This window comes from Juglans microcarpa x Juglans regia, chromosome 2S (assembly GCF_004785595.1).
Source record: "Juglans microcarpa x Juglans regia isolate MS1-56 chromosome 2S, Jm3101_v1.0, whole genome shotgun sequence".
Classification (NCBI taxonomy): Eukaryota; Viridiplantae; Streptophyta; class Magnoliopsida; order Fagales; family Juglandaceae; genus Juglans; species Juglans microcarpa x Juglans regia.
This window is the reverse complement of record NC_054597.1, coordinates 23,432,977-23,453,692: the sequence shown is the minus strand read 5'-3', so window position 1 is coordinate 23,453,692 and position 20,716 is coordinate 23,432,977. Positions and strand designations below refer to the sequence as shown.

Genomic DNA, 20,716 nt, shown 5'->3' with positions numbered 1-20,716 from the left:
TTTTTATTTTATCATTTTTAATCATATAAGTTGATTTCACGTATTTTAAATAATTTTTATAAGAAAAATATTTTTATAATATATTAATATATATAATAAAATATGACAAATTAAGTTATGTGGTTAGAATCACAAAACTTAAAATAAAAAATTATATTATGGCAAGCATGTTTTAAAACATAAGGTCCCCCACTCCCAAGTTCTGTTGTTATGTACAATGATGTTAGGCATCAATGTGGGTCCCATGCCTGCAACAACAAACACCAGTACAAAGTGTAAAAGGAAAAAAGAAAAAGAAAAAGAAAAAAAAGACTGTGTCGTCATCGTCGGCCAAAGAGGCAAAGAACAATCCCCACCTCCGAAAAAAATCCCCAGAATAACACGTGGCATTGACCAAGCCACTATCCCTTACGAAACTCTTAGCCACGTGTGAATATGAGAACGCAGGGAGCAGCCGGGCTCGGTGAGAATAGTCACACCCAAGACATCTCTCTCTTACGAGGATCTTTTCCGGAGGCAGAGCTTTGTTATGGCCGCCTGAGGCCCTGAACTCTGCTGCTTCTTCTTCGTCTCCTCCTCTGTCCCGCTGGATATCTTGAAATATCGGTCATACAAAGGTTAGCTAGGTTTGGAGTCTGTTTCCGTTTCTCTTCCGTTATATCTCTCGTTGTTTTGCGTTTCATTCTATTTGTTTCTGAACGATTCTTTCGTCTAGGAACACAGATACTAAAGTCTCTTTCTTTTTACTTGATCTCGGGCTTGGGGTGACGTTCTTGTCGTAGGTTTTTATTTTACCTCTAATTATTTACTTCTGAGTTTTGATTGTATTCATTTAGTTCTGAAATATTTTTTTTGTTTTTGCCTTTTGGTTTGTGTGAATTTGTGTAACTGTCAGAGTTGGATTGAAGGAAAACTACCTGATGGAACATCTAAAATCTTGTGCTCAAGATTGCTTCTTGATCAGTGGCTTAATTAGTTTTGGAACCTTTTCACTCATCAAAAAGAAGAAAATGATTTCTTGGGCGATTTCTACTAATCCCATCTTACTGCGCAAAAGCAGAAAAAAAGTATTTCCTTTCAACTGTTGTGAAATGCTTCAGGAGAAGAATTAAGAATCGCTCTTCTTTTGTTGTCTTTTCTTTTTTATGCTGTCTGTTCTGAAAACGGGTACAGTTTCCAAGTTGCCTGAGAATTTCGGTAACATGGAAATCTTACGCTTTGGGTTATTACTATCCATTGTCTATTGCTAAACAAACTATTTGAGTTCTGGGTTTAAGCTATAATTGTAAGATGTTCCATATCTTTGTGTTTTTGCAGTCATTTGTATTCTGATTTAGCAAGCGATTTGTCATAATTTTGGGTCTCTCTGACTTGGATTATTGTGTGTATGGCAGGACGGGGGTTTTGAGGATGGCTAATAACGAAGAGAGAGGTAGCCCACGTTGGAGTGCTTCATTCTTCATGCAGACAACGGAAGACGTTGCGAGAGCTGTTGCTGCAGCAGCTGCTGCTGCCACTGCTAATCGTTCCCAACGTCCATCTGCGGTAAATTCATCTAAAGAGGATAACGGCGGTAGCCCAATTCAAAAAATGCAGCGTCAAGTTACTAGAGTGCTAAAAGGATTCTCGCAACCTCCCGAAGTCAAAAGTGCAAGTTACAATCCAGAAATTCTGACTAGCCAAAAGCGTCAATGGGCAAGCTTTCAGTCACAATACTTGGTATGCTATTTTGAGTTTTTGGTTAGTGGACTGGATGCTCATGCTAGAAATTGGCCTCAACGGAGGAAATACTGAAAGCTCTTTGAGTTTGTTTTATTATATAGATAGTCCATCCTGTCTCTTCCATTCAGTTTTTTTTTTTTCTTTTCTTTTTTTTTTTAATTTAATTTTATATAATTATAGGGTAAGGTGATGGTGTGTTTAATGTTTGTGCTCGAAAAATTTTATCACAATGCATTTATTGTAGTGTTTCTATAACATTTATCTTCTTCAAGCGTGCAGGGTCATAAGTCTTTAATGGAACCAACAAGGCTTTTTGAGAGCATGGCAGTTGTAGGACTTCATCCTAACTGTGATATCCAAGCACTTTATAGGCAATACATTGCCAGGAAGCATAAAGGTTCTGGAAGATTGCGAAGTGCACTAAGTTGTCAGAATCAATCGCGTGTGGAACCTAATCTTGAACCTCAGGTAGGCCTTATTTTTATCAAAATGTTGAATTCATTGGCCTTTGGATGTTTGTTTGAGCATTTGATATGAATATATGATTCTTTGTTTTTCTGTTTTCAGGTGTTGTTTGCCTACCCTCCAGAAAAGGAGCTGCCTCTCAAATACAAAGATCTTCTTTCATTTTGCTTCCCTGGAGGCATGGAGGTTGGGTGTATGCTTGATGGGTCCATTATATATATATATATGTATTATGTTCACATGACTTCTAGTTAGTTGGCTGTTGTGGATTTATAAAATTTAACTAATGTGAAGGTTATTCAGTTGCCAAATCACTGAAACAAGACAAACCCTCAAATTTTGAAACTCGATTGAAGTTGATAACTTCCATTTCTCTCCCATTTAATTTTGGACCCTGTGAATTGAAAAATACCTTGGTGGATTAGGAATAAAACTTCATATCACTAAAGCCTTCAAATACCCTGTTTCTTTTCCTTTTTAATTGGATCACATCCTCCTATTGTAATTTTTTATTTTTTTTACCTTAGTTATCAAAATAATTCTTTTTGTACCTCAATGGATTTTTAGTTTATGAACTTTAAATGCTAACGTTTTGAGCCACCCATGTTAGCTGCCTGTTTACCAAGGACGGTCTCTTCAATTATTCATTTTTAAAAGGAGCTATTATCTAGTAAAAAAAATCCAAAAATTTAATGGAAACTTTTCCAATTCTCTTGAGAATTGCAACAAAAGATAAAAAAAGTAATAACTAGAAACTCTGGCTAGTTTGCATATGTTTTTAGCTGGAGTTGTGTTTATCTTCATGGACAGTGTGGCCCATTGTGGAATGTCACGAATCCAACAGTGAAGTGCAAGCATAACTAACCCTTGTAGCCAAGTGATACTTCTATCCCTTCAGTGAGGGGAGGACTTTGTCTTGGTAAGGAGGGATGTGGAGAGGAAGTGGTTGCCTATTATCACTCCACATAAAAGCGGAAATGTAACGCCCCAATGGAAGACCCAAGCTACATGGCCTATACTTCAAAAGGACTAGTCAATGATACAATTGGAGCCCTATTGAAACTTTATAAAGAGCAAGAACTTCTCAATCCTAAGTAATGTGGGATCCCATACACCACTTACCCTTATCCATATCATATGGGGTATCACAATCTACTCCTCTTAAATTCCCGACGTCCTCATTGGGTCAGTCTGTCGTAGGTGGCACGGCTCAAGTCTTACATTTCTGGTTGGAACCAGGCTCTGATACCATTTGTAACACCCCTATGGAAGGCCTAAACTACATGACCTATACTCCAAAAGGACTAGCCAATGATACAATTGGAGCCCCATTGTAACTTTATAAAAAGCAAGAATTTCTCCATCCCAAACAATGTGGAATCCCATACACCATCTACCCTTATCCCTATTATATGGGGTATCACAGGAAAAAACAAAGAAAAGAAAAGGGTGGTTGTAACTCATTGCTAGTAATAAGATGTGTGCAACAATAATTTAACCAGCACACTTGTGAAGTTTGTGTAGGAATAGAAAATTTTATCACAACTGGTACTTTCTACTTTTAAAGAAGTTAAATTTCTGAACTTTTATGTACTTGACTGGCCTGAGAGTCTAGCCTTTCATTTTCTTTCTTCTTTCTTATGCTTTAGTACCCCAAGTAGATTTTTCTATTCCTTTTTCTTTTTTCTTTTTTACCCTAAAGTAGATGTGAGCAAATGTAGGCGTTTCTAAAACTTGGACGTATGTGGTTTCAGGTTCATGCCATTGAGAGAACTCCTTCCATGAGTGAGTTGAATGAAATTTTGGTTGGGCAGGTATTTTGATACATTACTACCCATTTTATAATCAGAAGAGATTTTTTATCAGCTAGTTTTGGTTATGGTACTTACTTGCACCTGTTAATGTTTTCCATCAAATTTTTTTTTTCTTACCCATCAAAAAAGTGATTTGTGTTTACCAAATTGGGTTCATTTTCTTCTCAAAATGGTAGTATTAATAACCTCCAGTATAAATGATGAAAAGCTGATCCTCTAGTTCCTTGTTTATGTTGCAGGAACACCTTAAACAAACTGATCTCTCCTTTGTATTCCGGTTACAGGTGAGCTAATGAATGCTATGTTTGTTGGCCTTGTTTTCTTTCATTAGTATCATTTGGCCTTTCAATAAAAAGAATTCTAAACCTTTGTTACCATGTGAAATCTTCTGTTTGGCCTATTAATTTTTTTTTTTTATATTTTTTTAATCAGTAAATAAGAATTTTATTGAAGATAATAGGCATAACCCAAGTACACGGGATATACACAAGAGCGACACCTAAGCATGATTATCAAGATAAATGGAGTAAAGTGTTTAAAAATAAACTTCTAAGCTCGACAATAGACCATTCTTGATCTTCAGAGATTCTATCATTCCTCTCCCTCCAAAGGCACCACTAAAGAAAAATGAGAACCATCCTCCTTACGGCTGCAACTTCCAGATTACCACGTAAGCCTCTCTAATTTGCAAGGAAAGCAACTACCCTCCTTGGCATCACCCAAGCCAATCCAACTCTAGCAAAGAAGTCATTCCATAGGGTCGTGGCAACCTTGCAATGAAGAAGTAAATGATCCACCAACTCCTTGCTCGATTTGCACATACAACACCAATCATTATGATAATTCGACTTTTCCTTAGATTATTTATGGCCATCCATACGAAGAAATTTGGCTTTTGGGGGTGCCTTAGTCCTCCATATGCTCTTCCATGGAAATGGATTTGCATTGTTCACAGTGATAGATTTATAGAAAGAACGGACCATGAACTTCCCTTTCTTCAAGAGGCTCCAAAAAAGCTTGTAAAATAGAGAAGATTGTAAAATTCAATGAATGCTTCAACTTTCCAATTTTGTGCAACTCGAAAGAAAGTGACATTCCATCGAGGAAAGCCACTAACTAGTTCCTAGAGATTTGCAATTGTCTTGTGACCTCGCAATTCCAAAAATTCCTAGGCAAGCTTCTTTGAGGGTTCTATCCCCACAACATAGGTCGTGCCAAAATTAGATTCTAGACCCGTCTCCCTCTCCAAACCAAGTATGTCTAAAGAAAAGATCACATCCTCTTCTTATGTGTTTCCAAAGCCCCACCCTATGTGGTCCACTTATCTCATTTAAGCTTCATCCACCCTTAGCGCCACCAAAATTTTAGCCAAGTTCTCCACATTAGGAACATTTCCCACCTAAACCATTTTTTTTTTTTATATATATAAGTAAAAATATTATATATATATATATCAAAAGGAGTAACTAAGTACACTGATATATACACAAGAACACTTTGCCCATAATAGAAAACCCCTAATAACCCAAAAAGCCTGTGAAAAACAACCCAAAATACACCAAGCCCGACCCCAACCACTTATTTCCTGTAGAACTAAAAAACTATGCCCAAAAACCCCACCCCAACCCCTTGTTTCCCGTCTTCACAATGCCCTCCCTTTAGACTTCCCTCTAGTTGAGCTATCACCCTTAGTGTTGTAGTTGATTGTTGAAAAAAGACGTTGTAACTCCCTGCTTTTCTTGAAACTTGATTTGGTTTCAAGCGAGTGGAGTGGCTCGCCTCAATGGCTGTAATTAATTCTTTAAATTGGTCTTCACATTCTCCATGTGAAATTCTCATGAACTGCTGAATCTCGTTAACTTTAGGCAGAATCCAATCTGCTATTGGAGGAAGAGAGACCAAGGGAGCCACAATATCCTCAGACACAGTATCCAGCTGCACTTCTGACTCTAGGCAAGGCACCAACGCCAAATCCATGTTCAAATTCCGTACCTCCTTAGCAACTCCATTGGTTATCTCCAATGGTATGACATCAAGTCCCTTCACCTCTGGTGACCCTTTATGTGCAACTTCAGCGGGTCCCTTCACCAATGGTATGACACCATTTTCCTTCAACTCTGACGAGGCGAATGACATTCTATTGCAGATGTCTCTATGCTGATACCCAACGTAGAACCCACTTCAAATAACCCAGACTTCCTTTTGACCCGCCATACACTTCTGGATCTGGTTATAGGAACAGGGCTAAATCCGATTTTCCGTTTTCCTTTATCTGAGTTTAAAGGATTCGAGCCTATCTTAGTCTTGTTCTTTACAATTCTGTTGCCTCCAGTTGAAAGCAGGTCTATTTTCGTAGACAAAAAAGCTATCGCTGCCTTCAATTCGACAAGTTGGGTTTCTGTCTCCTTTAAAGAATTATGCATCGCGACAAGTTGGTTCTGAGGCGTGATCTGCAAACCACTTACATCATTCCCCTCACTATGAACCCCCAAATCATGACCGGTCTTTAGAGCTACCGCATATGATCGTCTCGCCACTGTGGATGTACTTGGGTCTTTATGATTCACCTCCAAGTTTATATTCTCATTCTTCTTTTGGTTTTCCTTCTTTGACCCATCAGCAAAAAGCATATTCACAGCTCTGCGTAATTCCGCAACAAATTTCTCCCAACCCAGACCTTCATGCCCTTCAAGAATGGCTACAACACTCCGCCGGCCTCCTCCACCATATTCGGTGACAGCTAAAAACCTACCATGCTTATTGGAGCATTTTGAGCCATGAATGTTCTGCTACCTTCGCGCAAGTGTTTTGTGAAGTCCAAATTTTTTCGTGCTTGTAATACTGCTTCCATCGTAGCCGCCAACCATTCTAGACCACTGCGACCCATCACTACAAATCTCCACACCCTTCTACTCCTCTCCACAATTTTTAATGACGATCTCCATGATTCTGGCAAAAGCTCAAAAACCTTCGATTCCACCCAAAAGCGCACCAGCTGACCCATATTGATCAACCCTTTGACTTCAGATAGGGGCATCCCACGCTGAAATGCATCATTCTGTTGAGTAAAAGCAGTGCGCGAAGGTGGCTGGAGTTATCGGGTTGGGAAAAACAGAGCCCAAAGGCGCACCAGGTTGGTAAAAACAGAACCCCTTAACTGAGATAACGGAAACTTCCAGTTGCTGGAGGATGACCGGTGTCGGAGACCCCACAATGGGGTCACTGGAGTCCGTCGAACACGTCTGTAACGATGGCTAATGCAAAGGCTCAGGTCGCGTGAAGTAACAGAGGAATTAACGGAAAAACAGCAGAATACTCCCAGTCGCTGGCAAAGGACCGATGTCGAATGCCTCACAACGGACTCATCGGAGTCCGTCGTCCAAGTCTATGACGGAGTTGAAAGTGCACGGAGACAGTACGACACCTTCGACAGAGATGAAGTGAAAAAACCAAGTTCGCCAGCAAGGATCGACGCTGGACGGCCCTCAGCGAGGACGCTGGGGTCTGCCTGCCTCGTCTGTGACGGAGGTGAGATATCACACTCCGATTGATGATGGGTGAGGGGTGGCGGTGGGTTGGTTGAGTTAGGGTTTCTCATTTCACTGTTCACCCACGGGAATTGCAAGGTGTATGGAGAGAATCGCAAGGTTGATTTTGCCTAATTAATTTTACTCGAACCAAACTTATTCCTTAACCATTTCTGACTTTGATAAGTTTACTTGTAACCCAAAAACCGGCTTCAAAGTATAGTAGAAGAGCCCTTAACAGAGACATTCTGTCTTCAAGAATTTGCTTGCCTTTAACAAAGGCATTTTGGGGCTTTGATACGATCTTCTCCATCATCACACTTAATCTATTTGCCAAGACTTTGGAGAGTATTATGTACATCCCACTTTTACCTGATAGGGCGATAATCTTTTTTGAACTTTTCATATTCGGAGAATCCATCCCCGTAACATTATCCTTGATCACCTCCCAGCAAGTTTGACAAAAGGCCATAATGAACACCCATAGGGGCCTGGAGCTTTGTCACCTGCCATATTCTTTACCACTTTTTTGTATCTCTGTCTCCTCAAAAGGCCTCTCAAGCCCTTCAACTTCTTGTTGATCAAGAGATTCGAATGCAAGACCATCAAGCTTCGGTTCTGTGAAAACTGTCCAGACAATAAATGCTCATAATAATCAACAGTGTGCTGCATGATCGTCGGAAGGTTTGAAGTTGCCACTCCATCTAACCATCATTGTCTCAATGACATTGTTCCTTCTATGCAAGTTCACCATGCGGTGAAAAAATTTGGTATACTTATTGACCATAGAGCCCTTTACTTTAATAGTTCTTTTTATTGAGATGACTTTCTTGCTATTTTAGATCAGAAGGTTGATCTTCATGCAGGGGCTGTGTTTTCTATTTCATGGTCTAGAACTCTACCTTGGAACATTTTTTTGACTACCCTAGGGCCCCGTTTGGATAGTGAAAGTGTTTCATCTCCTCTCATCTCATCTCATCATTATAACTTTTCCAAATTTCCACACAAAATATAATAAACAATTCAAATTTTTCAATTCCCAAAACAAGAATAATATTAAAAAAATAATATTCTAATAATATTTTATTCAACTTTCAACTTTCATCTTAACTCACTATCCAAACGGCACCTTAGTGTTTTCACTTTGTATAGTGTAGTAATCAAGTTGGGTTCCTTGATTATACAACTACCCACTAAGTTATTTTTGAGTCTAGCTTATGAAGCTGAGTAGCTTAGTTTCTTTATTCAAACCATAGCCATTGGAACATCTTCCAGTACCACACATGCAGAATCCCAATTAAGTGCAGAACCCTGTCCTTTCATGATTTTACACACCTACTCTTTATTAGTGCTTAAACTTGCAAAAATCTTTGTTGTTTTGATTTATAGTGTACTTTGTTAGTTCTACTCTATAATCAACCTAAAAACTTGGCTAGTATTGTAAATAGTATCTCAGAATCACCCTATTTATAAGTTTTTTTTTTTTAATTAATTGATTAATTTTATCTAAGAAATGATCTATCTATTAGTGCTGAATGAATATGAGTTCTGAAACATATGTAAAGGTTCTAAAGGAGCAACAGCCCATTTCAGAGAAAGGATGTTATCATGGAGGAGCATTAAATTTAAATTATAGAATAATGATAGGTCTCATTTGTTTTTATGCTAAGATCTTGTGTGCTCAAATAAAAGGACGAATGCTGCAATCCTTGCAGGATTTGACATTCGGACACAGATTTTCTAGTGTAACAAACTGCTATGCTCATGGAGCTTGAGTATCTGTACATCTTTTGAAAACTTTATTACCAAGGGAATATGTTTATTAATTCATGTCATTAAATGTGCTAACTTTTTAGTTTTTATTAGCTCTGACTGATACATTTAATGAATACTCTTCTTTTTTGTTTTCTCTCTGGTACACACATACCTATTCAAATATTCTTTAATAGGTTGCTGATGATTCAGCAATGTACGGATGCTGTGTGCTGGTTGAAGAACTAGTCCAAAAACCCTCTGGATTACTTTCCATGATTTCAGATAAACAACCTTCTGGTCCTTCTTTGAGCCGTCATATTTTGACCACACGGAGATGTTATTGCATTCTCTCGAGGTTTCCCTTTTTCCAATTGCATTTTGGTGTATTGAATAGGTATGTTGGTATTTATATTTGAGTGACTTACTTTTGGTTTACTTATAAGTAAAATAAAATTTTACTGAAACAAAGAAACAGTCATTGCCCTTTTGGTTTTTCTTTTTATAAGTAAATCAAGATATTATTAATAACGCAAAAGACGTAGCCTAATTAAAAATAAGAAAAGAAACAAAATATCATGGAAGCATAGAAGCTACCCAAAGTAACAAAATATTGAAAAAGAAAGTTTTAAACTCCTCTATCTTCCGCTTTCGATCCTCTGAAGTTTTATCATTGCTGTCCTTCCAAATATACCGCACTAGATAAATAGGGACAGCTTCCACACTTGCAATTTGTTGGCTGCTATATAACCCCTCCAATTGGCAAAGAGATCTACATCATTCTGGCATAACCCAAGTCAATCCAACTTGACTAAATGATTATTCCACAAAGTATTGGCAATCCCACAATGGAGGAAGGTGGTTAACAGATTCTCCACATTTTGTGCACATACACACCATTCTGTCACAATGATATGACGTTTACTTAGGTTGGCATGGTGAGAATCTTGCCTAAGAAGACCATCCAGGACAAAAAAGCTGCTCTTAGAGGTGCCATACTCTGCCATATATTCCTCCAAGGGAAAGGCTTACACGTTGAGGTATAAGGAACTTATAAAAAGATTGGACAGTGAACTTTACTTTCTTGGTAGGGGCCCAAGAAATTTTATTTGCACCTCCAAGACTTCGTCTAGAAGAGTATAAGAGATTTAAGAACTCTGTAAAGGCATCAACCTCCCAAAAGGTGGGAGTTATCATATGAGCAAAGGGTAATGGGCATTAGAATGTTGGACTGCAAGAAGAATTGTGTATATGCATGTACGCATATGTTGAATGTAATAATAGATGTTTGACGTGCGTGTTATATATCTAAGTTCTTGCATGTGAATCGATAGAAAGAAAAGCCTGACTAGCATATGTTGCTTTAGGCAGTTCACAATGGGTTTCTTAATTGAGGTGGAATTACATATGATCTTTGATATCGAGGGGCTTTAAATGGTACAAGTTTCAACGGAGGCCATACCCTAGTACACAATTCGCATACCAACAAACTTTACTCTAAGAGGATGGAAAGGGATAAGAAAAGAATAAAAATAAAATTATGAACTTAAAGCATCTATAAGTTGAAGCTTTGTATTTACTATCAATGGCAAAATGAAACATTTTATCTTTTATGCCATTCCATCTTTACATCTGTTGTTATTCTCCTGTAGCATATTGACAGAAGAAAGGTTAGAACGGTTAACACAAGGTATTCTTCTAAATTTGGAGTCCCCTGAGGATTGTTGGAAGACAGAAAGACTGGAAGAAAATGTAGGTACAGATTCAGATGGTGTATCACTGACTCATAGAGCTGAAGAGAACCCGATGGACAGAACGCCTGAAAGTTCCAAATTAAGTATAGGAGAGTGTAAAAGTGAAGAAGTTACAGCTAATGGCAGTTATGAAGAGCATCAAATGCTCGATGGGGATCTTTGCCTGTTAAAGAAAGGTATCAATGATAACGTCTTCAATTCTCTGGATCCTGATTCTGAGACGGTGACAGCCAAAAGAGAATCTAGTGATACAAATTGTGAAGATTGTGATATGAATGCTAATGATTGCTTGGGAAACAAGGAAGTAGTAGAAAGGCGTCCACCAAATGCTGTTCTGCCACTCTTGCGGTATTGTCAGTATGAAAGCTCTGAATCTTCCTCCAGGTATATATCTTATTCACTGTATTATGTGAGAGGGACAATAGCACGTTCCGGAAACATGTTTGCTTTCCTCCGTTTTGTGGACTGTATAAAAACTGATATTTTCTACTGGGACCTGCAGAAATTTATAATCGTTTATATATCTTTTACCTTAATGCGTCTACTTAATTACAATTTGTAGTGGCTGAAGGTATTTTGTATATAGAGAGGAATGAAGGTAGAAATACTCTGATGATTAGTTATCTGATTTCTAAAAAATATAGGTAAAAAACACTATATTTGTTAAAAATTACAAAAAATGGAGTAAAAACATTTTCATGTGTCGAAGGCTTTTTTTCTTATATGGAGACAGAAATGTCGAATGTAATAATATTTGATTGTTAGTGGTGTCATTAGAACGCACTCTTGTATTGTAAGCTTCTTATGAATACCATATATATTGTTTTATGCAGTTTTCAGGGTTCTCCTAGTGAAGAGAGAAATTTTAGAAGTGATGCTGATGATACGGAGACAGAAGAGGTGTCATTCTCTGGCCAGGAAGCTCCCAGTGACCTCATTGATATTCTTGAATGGGCTAAGGTTCAATCGAGTCATATTTTAGACATGCCTATTTACATGTTTTAAAGCTGTCTGCCTCATAATTGTACCCTTGATCTCCTATTGACAATTGAATTCCCAGGCAAACAACAATGGTCATTACAGATTATTTGTGAATATTATCGGTACAATGCCCTGGCAAGGGTTCAACACTTAGGTTCATCCGTTGGAGCACCTGCACCCTCTGGAGTTTTATAGACCAGATGAAATAGTTTTACATTTGCCTGGCTCAACTATTGATTTGAGATCACGCAGCATGAGTCATGGGTTTGCTGAGGTAGATCTGATGATAACTATGTAGGATCAGATCAATTAACCTAACTGTTCCATTTGTGGTAGATTATAAATTACTCTCCACTTGAACCACAACCACCCCCCCCCCCCCCCCCCCCCCCCCCCCCCCCCCCCCCCCCCCCCCCCCCCCCCCCCAAAAACAAAAGGGTCAATGACATCATATTGTTGGTTATCAGGCACACAGTGCACTCTTGGCAGAGGAAGCAACTGCATTATCCGTATGGGCTGTTGCATGCATATGTGGCTCCTTACGCCTTGAGAATGTAAGTTGATACCTAGTTTGTATCCAGCTTCATATTTGATTAATAATGTTCCCAAATTAATAACTCTTCATTTGCTGTTTATTCATTTTATGAATTGATTTATGTGATGTTTGCTGGACTCTCTTTTGTGTTGTCAGCAGCTTGGCTATTAGTAACGCCCTACTCATCTTTTAAGAATAACTTACCTTTGGATTTCTTCATCACTTTCTAAAGAGGATGTATATCTGTGTGTGTAGAGAATTACATTCATATGGGTAATAAGTAAAAGGTTATGTGAATAATCAAGCATTAAAGCCTCGTGCACAAATTTTGGTCTCAGTTCCAATGTCACCACATCTGATGGTATCCTCTGTTTATAACAGAAATTTGTTCTGATCAGGGCAACTATGTGGTTTCTTCCACCATCTTACGTTGAATCTATTGTAATTTGAATGTAAACAGTACTTAGTTGTTTGTCTGAGATGCTTGCATAACAGCTGAAACATGGTTGATTCTCTTTCTACTTTGCAGGTATTAACATTTTTTGCGGGGGCCCTACTGGAGAGGCAGATTGTGGTGGTTTGTTCCAATCTGGTATGTAATTTGTCTCATGTCAAGTTTATGATGGTCTGAGGAAGATGCATATTTCACTGCCCAACCCTTGAACTTCTATTTGAATCATTTATATTTTTTCATTTCTTAAGATTGTATCGGATTTGATTTTTTTTATGTACAGGGAATCCTATCTGCTTCTGTCTTGTCCATTATCCCTCTCATCCGTCCCTACCAGTGGCAAAGCCTGCTAATGCCGGTATAGAATGTTGCTCTGGCCTTTGAAATTTTAGTGAACTGTTATTTTTAGCGTTAGTCTGAACTATTCTTCGTGTATTAATCACGTGCATAAACATCCAGGTTTTACCAAATGACATGCTGGACTTTTTGGATGCACCTGTCCCTTACATTGTGAGTGTAAATGAACTGTGATTTTAATGTTTCTTTCGACAATTATCTTCTCAGAATAAAATAAGAAATGGGGGCCTATAGACTATAAATGGATTCAACATTTCCATTTTACAATTGCATAATGTTGGAGAATTTCAGGATTCTTATGATGGAGACGATTCAGATGAAGTTGTGGCTTCCAGCCCTGGACATCTTCATTATTTTCCTACTTTGTGCCGTTTCATCCATCTTGTTCATCACTAAAAGTTATTTTCCTATGAAGGTTGGTGTGAAGAACAAAACCAATGAAGTACAGTCGAAGTTGACTAATGCCATTCTGGTTGATGTTAACAAGAACCAGGTTTGTACTTTTCTTTCCAGATATTTTATTTGCATACCTGTCTTGGACATGATAAATAGAATGGTTGACTGATGTATTATCCTAGTTTGCTTGCCCTCATTCACTTTTATTACCTTAAAACAAATATGGTCATTAATTGTAGCTATTTTAGAAGTTATTGTTAACATTTTTCCCTTGATAGAAGCTGTAATACCGTAAATTGAATTGAGTATAAGAAGGTGGTGAATGAGATCCCAAATTGCTTGGAGAAAGAAGTTATTGTCCTTTATAATGATTTCAAAGAGCTTCAATCGTAACCTTGACTAATCCTTTTAGAGTATTGGCCCAAATGTGGCTTGGGCTTTCCATGGGTTATTACAAATGGTATTCGAGCCAAACCAGAAGAAGTGTGGGACTTGAGCCATGCCACCTATGGCCTGGCGAGGATCTCAAGGATTTAAGGGGGTAGAGTGTAATACTGCAGATTGGATTGTGTATAGGAAGGTGGTGAATGGGATCTCGCATTACTTGAGAGGGTGAAGTTCTTACCCTTTATAATGATTTCAAGGAGCTCCAATCGTAACCTTGGCTATTCCTCTTGTAGTGTAGGCCCAAATGGGGCTTCGGCCGTCCTTGGATTCTTACAGAAGCTATTGCTATAAAAATATTTTAGGTTTTTAATAATTCTTCCTTAGATGGTTCAGCCTGGAGATAGCAATTTGGTTATGATATTCCATATCAAAGTTTTACATTCACGAGATTTTGCTGTCATGCATGATAAAAATTGGTTAGGAAACCCTAGGTGCTGGTTCAAGTGGTAAGAGTCTTGTTCTTAGTTTTGTGCTCCCTCCAAGTTTAAGGTTTGGACCCTTGGGTGTAGACAATTTTTAGGGACCACATCCCATCATGAAAAGTGGATGTTTACCTGATCTGTGACATGGCGATGCATTACATGGGTTCAGGGTTTAACCAGGTAAAAGCCATGTTGCTTTTGCACAATTTCCAAGATTCCTCTTCATAAAAAAAAGCATTGGATAAGACTTGGAAAGCATTCTTATGGGTCTCACGGGGTTGAGGCTCATGGATAGACTTAGGCCTCGTTTGGTTATATAGATGAGATGAGGTGGGATGAGAAATCTATGAATAGTAGTAAAATAGTTTGTGAATAGTAGTGAAATGATTTGAGCTAAAATGTTTTATGGGGTTTTGGGAAAAGGAAGAGAAAAAGTTAAATAAAAATATTATAAAATTAAAATATTGTTAGAATATAATTTTTTAACATTATCTTTGTTTTGAGATTTAAAAAAGTTGAATTTTTTTTTTGTGTTTTGTTTGGAAGTTTAGAAAAGTTATAATGATTAGGTAAAATGAATCATCGTGGGAGCAGGAGCACGGGCGACTGGAAATAGAGATATAGCTCGAATAGAGGGCGATAGGCCCAACAAACAAACCTTCTGATTAGATGAAAAAATTGAAATTTTGAATTTGAAAGTGTTTATGTTTGAATGGTGTTTGGATGTTGAGATGAGATGGGATGAAATGGGTTGAAACCATTTGTGAAACCAAACGAAGCCTTAAGAAATATGATTTGCATGGTTTCCAAGATTCCTCGTCATAAAAAAAGCATTGAATTAAGACTTGGAAGCATTCTTCTGGTTCTCGCAAGGTTGAGGCCCATGGATTTGATATCTATGGCATGGATAGATTTAAGAACAATGATTTGTGCAAGCCCAGAGCATGCAATCCCTTTGAAAAAAAGTGAGTCAAATTTGAAACAAAATCCACTTTTTATAGTAGGTCGCACTTTTTGCTTTCCAAAGAGCTTGCAAACCCTGACTTGTATCTAGAATTACTTGAGATTTGATTGTCAAATGGTTTGATGGGTGAGCAGTGTTGATAAAAGTGCACTTAGGTGCCAAGGCCAGAGCACTTTGATTACCAAAAGCGAAGCATTTTTACGAAAGAACGCTTTAAGTGTTCTTTTTTGGGCCTTTTGTGTGAGCATAAAGAGCAGAAAAGCGCATTTTTGTATATTTTGATTCAACCATGTACCATGTACTTTTCTTTTAATTTATCAAAAAAGAAATTATGATTTTTTTTGATTGGCTATCAAGTATCATGTGTATATGAAGTAAATCACAAGATAATCGTATAAAATTTTATGTTCATGTAAAGCTTGGCCACCCACGTGGGTGCACTAGTTTTGGCCACTAAATGGTGGCCGTTCCATTTTTTTTTTTCAGTTTAAATAAAAAATCAGTTTTTATTCATAATTATGTTTTAGAAGAACAAACTTAATTATTTAAAAAAATCAAAACTGACCCGACAATCTATGAAGCTACTTAGCGTTTTCAATTAACTTTGACAGATGACAAAAGTAACAAAGGGCCTCTCTTTAATTAACTCATACCACATGGGGTTATTTCTTAAAAGAATTACAGGATCTTAAACCTAATTACAAGATCTTAAACCTAAGTATCACATTGCATAAGGGTTTTGACCAAAACTTCCTAAATTTATGTAATTAGGTGACTACTTGATTTTCATGTTGCATTGCTCTAATACATAGAGTTAATAGGCTAAATATATTGCCATCTTGCTTTTTGAACCGTTTTTATTGTATTTTTTTTGTTATTATCCTTTACTTTTAAAATATGCGCTTTACTTTAATTAGGCGTGCACTTGTGCTTTGTGCTTTGCACTTTGTGCTTTGCACTTTGTGCCTAGTCTCTAGACAGCATTTGCGCTAAGTGCATCTAGCTCTGGTGAGTACCCATGAATGCTTATGCAAGGCTCTATAATCTTGGCCATCAAAATGTAAAGCCCCATGTCATGCTTAAGTGCATGCTTTTCTTTTGCATCATTTAATTTGTATACCACTTTTGATGATGTTCTTTTGCTACTTATGAAGCTGTTTTGTATGATTTCGTTTTGTGACATTTTGTAAATTGTAATATTTATTTGGACCCATAGATTAAACTTTATAGCCAAGTTACCTGTCATAAAAAAAAAAAAAAAAAAAAAAAAAAAAAAAAAAAAAAAAAAAAAAAAAAATTGTGGCTGACTTATTAGTTACTTATTTATTGCATGTGCATTAGGTGAAGTCATCGTCAATACCTCAACTGCCCCAACAAAAGGAGTTACTTTCCTCCTTAAGTCCTTATCATGCAAAGCTTGTTGGAGAAAGTTATTTGGGGAAGAAACGGCCAGTGTATGAATGTACAGACGTGCAGGTGTGCTCTTCTTCCGATCTGTTTTGTCACCATTATCCTTCTCTTGCAGCCTCCGCCACCTCGGTCAAATTTTCTTTTTCTCAGTATTTGCAAGTTTTCAGAGTTATTGATGATGAATACCAGGCCAGCAGGAAGCCCTTGTTCATAATCTTCAATAGTGGTTTCCTCTGTTTGTATTAGAAAGCACATATTGTCAGAACCTAGCATTGCTGAATTGTATTGTGTTGATTTTTTTAACCTTATATTATAATTCTTAAGAAAGATTGGATCAGTAGTAGCTTTTTTTTCTAATCTTTCCTTAAGAATTTGAGGCACTGGAAGTCTAGTTGTGTAGTACCTTTTTTTTAAAACAACTTACTAAGCCATAAAGCCATAAAACTGAATGTAACAATTGGATACATCATCAAACCCACGAGAAACCAAAGGGCATACATTTTTCCTAAACGAACTCCGAACATCTCATGTGATAAACATTTATTTCATTCTTCATTAGGTCAATATCTCCTCTGGTAATTCTAGCTTGGGGACTTCTACATTGTCAAAAGCAGTTAGTTTTGAAGTCTTGGTAGCCCACACATACTGTGTCTAGGTTGTGCACTAGTCCTACATCTTGTAGCCAGCAAGGGGAGCTGCTCTTTGGATATATGCATCTTGGTGGACCAAACCTTCTTAGTGTCCTTCAGTGTGGTCTGCAAAGTTCACTTTCATAATGTATCATATAGTAGGTGCATAAAAAGAGGCTTACAAGAAAGACTTATAATTACAGCATATAACTGAAAATCTTTTGTAAGAAAATTTTAACATTTATTTTAAAAGGGCATGATCATACTTCTTACCTGGTTTCCAAAAGTTACAAAATCCACACTTCATTAGCAACCTAAAGAAATCAGTCGTAGTCATCACCATTTACTTCTACTTTCACACCTTTTTATACACTTGACATATATTGGAGTCCTATACATGCTTTTACATTTAGGGTCAAATTTGATTTCTTTGTTTGACAGTTGTGTCTTCTTAAAGGAATAAAACTCTTTTTCATGGATGGTCTTATTACACGTTTAAGTTGACTTGTTTCTCAAACCTCACAGAATGCCAGCCAGTGGTCTTTGTCATTACTCCATTCTCTATTGATTATTCTTCTACGAAATAATCTCTGGTTTTAAGTGTGGAACTTAGGCTTTAGTGCCTTTTTCTTTAGATTGGCTTCTTATCTTCATTGACAATCTCTGTTTGGTGGGAACAATTATTAAGCCTGGGCAAACAATTAATACCACCAAGGAAGGAAGTGATTTTTTTCTTGTGAAATATCAATGATGTTCGATTTGTCATGTTCTTTCCTCTTCGAGATTGTCTTTGTAATGATGTGGCAACTATAATTACAGTGCTATGTTCACTGCTGTTTTCTTGTATTTGAATGCAGGTTGAAGCAGCCAAGGGTTTCCTAGTGGTGCTAAGGTCTTACTTGGACTGTCTTTGCTCAAAGCTCCGTTCACACACAATTACAAATGTACAGTCAAATGATGATAAGGTTTGTATTTAGCCCCAATTGGAATGTTAGGAGATCTTGATTTGAATTATTTCTAATAGTTGGGTGGCATCTAGTGAACATCTATTCTTTTGTTTCTGTTATAGTCCCTATATTATTGGAAGAAACAATCTACACCATGAAATTGTGACAATTATTACCTCTTAAGAAATACTGACTATGTTCTCTTAAAAGGGAATCAGGAATTTAAGTGGTACATACAAGTGGTACAAAAATAAACGGGATAAGAATTCCAAATTTATGCAGTAGTATGCTGTAAAAGTCAGCGCAGGGATTGGAACACTGATCCGTGCCCCTGTTATTGAAGCAAATTCATGCTTTCTATCTTTCAACTGGATACCATTGCTTGGATGCATTTGAAAGCCTTGACATTAATAACAAATAACACAAGAAAAATCCTGCAATTCATGAAATATATCTTCATCCTTCAAGGAACTTCCAGCACTGATAGGCATATTTGATGCCTTGGGGAGCCATTGAGAGATGACTAAAATACCAAACTAGGGGATTACCTGAAGGGGCAAAAGCAAGTTCCGGCCAGGCCGGATAAGATTTCTTTTCTCAGGGAACTGCACATTTGTGTTGGTATTCAGGGAAATTGAGAAAAATAAGTATATGGGTGCATTTGCTACATCTTTGTGCCAGAACAGTTGAGGACTTTGGGAACAATGAGCAGAAGAAGGGGTGGAGATGCATTAATCCTACCACTAACAAAGCATACGTATGGCCTGATGTATGATAAAAAGCATAATTTTTCTCAATGATGACCTTTTTATCTCATCCATGTATGAATTAGATCAAAGTTAGTTAATTTTTTTTGCTGTACATATTAAAAGAACAGTCACTAAACATATTAGATGGCGAGTGATGGACAATTGCAAGAGTGCAAACATAGATGCCCAATAGTGTGATGATTTCAACTGTGATTTTGAATATAGCAAACAGTCACTTGATAAAATTTGACTTGTTTTGGCAAAGCTATAAAAGCATATTGCTGGAGATCTGACACAACTTCCTTATACTTCATCATAGGTATCATTGCTTTTGAAGGAGAGTTTCATTGATTCATTCTCTAGCCGCGATCGACCATTTATGAAGGTGTGTTTCCTTTTCATCCAACAATGTTTACACTAGTTTGTTGAAGCCAATTTTAGTGCTCACAGACTATTTGAGGAATTAGCATGCTAAAATTAATCAGAGAGATTCTTTTTTGTCTTTGCCACCGCTTGAGCATCATAGTATTTATTTTTTCTGCATATGAATGTGTCAAAGGAAAAAGGTAGGCGATTCTCTAAGAAAGAGCCAATGGCATTTAAGATGAATGAGACTTCCACCCCCCTAAAAGAATGAGATGGTAAGTTAAGACATGGGTTCTAGTTGCATGGAGTGCACGAGGTATTTGCTAGTTAAGAGAAGATCTTAAAGACTTACTGACCACGTCTTTTCCACCTAGGGCCCAAGCATCAGTTTGCAACCATGATGTTGGTTTATCTTTATTCATGAATTAGTTTTGAAGATCATTATGGGGAAAAAACACGATGTTTAAGCCAAATTACTTGACTCGGGTTGAACTGTAGACAATCACTATTTTGAATTACCTTTTTGCACCTTATTCTAATCCTCTCTTAATGTTCTATACAGTGGAAAGTACTAAGAAATCATATTAACTTGTTTATTCCACTTTCTGTTATCATACCAAGCAGCATTTTGTGGACACGCAACTCTTCTCTGTACATACAGATCTTGTTCTCTCGTTATTCCAGAAAGAATAGTGCTTCCATGCAAGATTGACCTGAAGTTTGTATGGTATCATTCTACATTGAACGCAAGTTCAATTTGTGTAATTATTCAATCATAAAATTACGTAAATTTCCAAATATCGTATGAGTAAATTTTTCCTGGTTTTGAATGCGGCTGTAATTTGTTCTTCATATTTCATCTCCATCCCTCTCTCCTTCAATGTATACTGAATATGTAAAGTCCTGATTCGGGATTATTATGCCACGATAGCTCAGCCTTTGAAGACAGAAGTTAGAACTGCGGGTATAGGAAGAAGGGTGTTCTGCATCCCATCTGAATTGTCAATACCACCATTACATTTTATCTA

The 20,716-nt window shown here is 37.3% G+C and overlaps 1 protein-coding gene across 1 annotated transcript; it reads left to right on the top strand.

Annotated features, from left to right (window-relative positions):
* Positions 1 to 449: 449 nt before the first annotated feature.
* LOC121252473 lies at positions 450 to 20,716 on the top strand. The gene is given in 21 exon segments (XM_041152140.1): positions 450 to 617; positions 1,395 to 1,719; positions 2,002 to 2,190; positions 2,290 to 2,373; positions 3,942 to 4,001; positions 4,241 to 4,285; positions 9,478 to 9,677; positions 10,933 to 11,418; positions 11,868 to 12,004; positions 12,095 to 12,133; positions 12,136 to 12,168; positions 12,171 to 12,289; positions 12,483 to 12,569; positions 13,080 to 13,142; positions 13,285 to 13,359; positions 13,461 to 13,511; positions 13,774 to 13,851; positions 16,929 to 17,063; positions 18,484 to 18,591; positions 19,642 to 19,707; positions 20,313 to 20,716. Coding segments are annotated over 20 exon segments (2,433 nt in total). The 5' UTR covers positions 450 to 617; positions 1,395 to 1,410; the 3' UTR covers positions 20,382 to 20,716.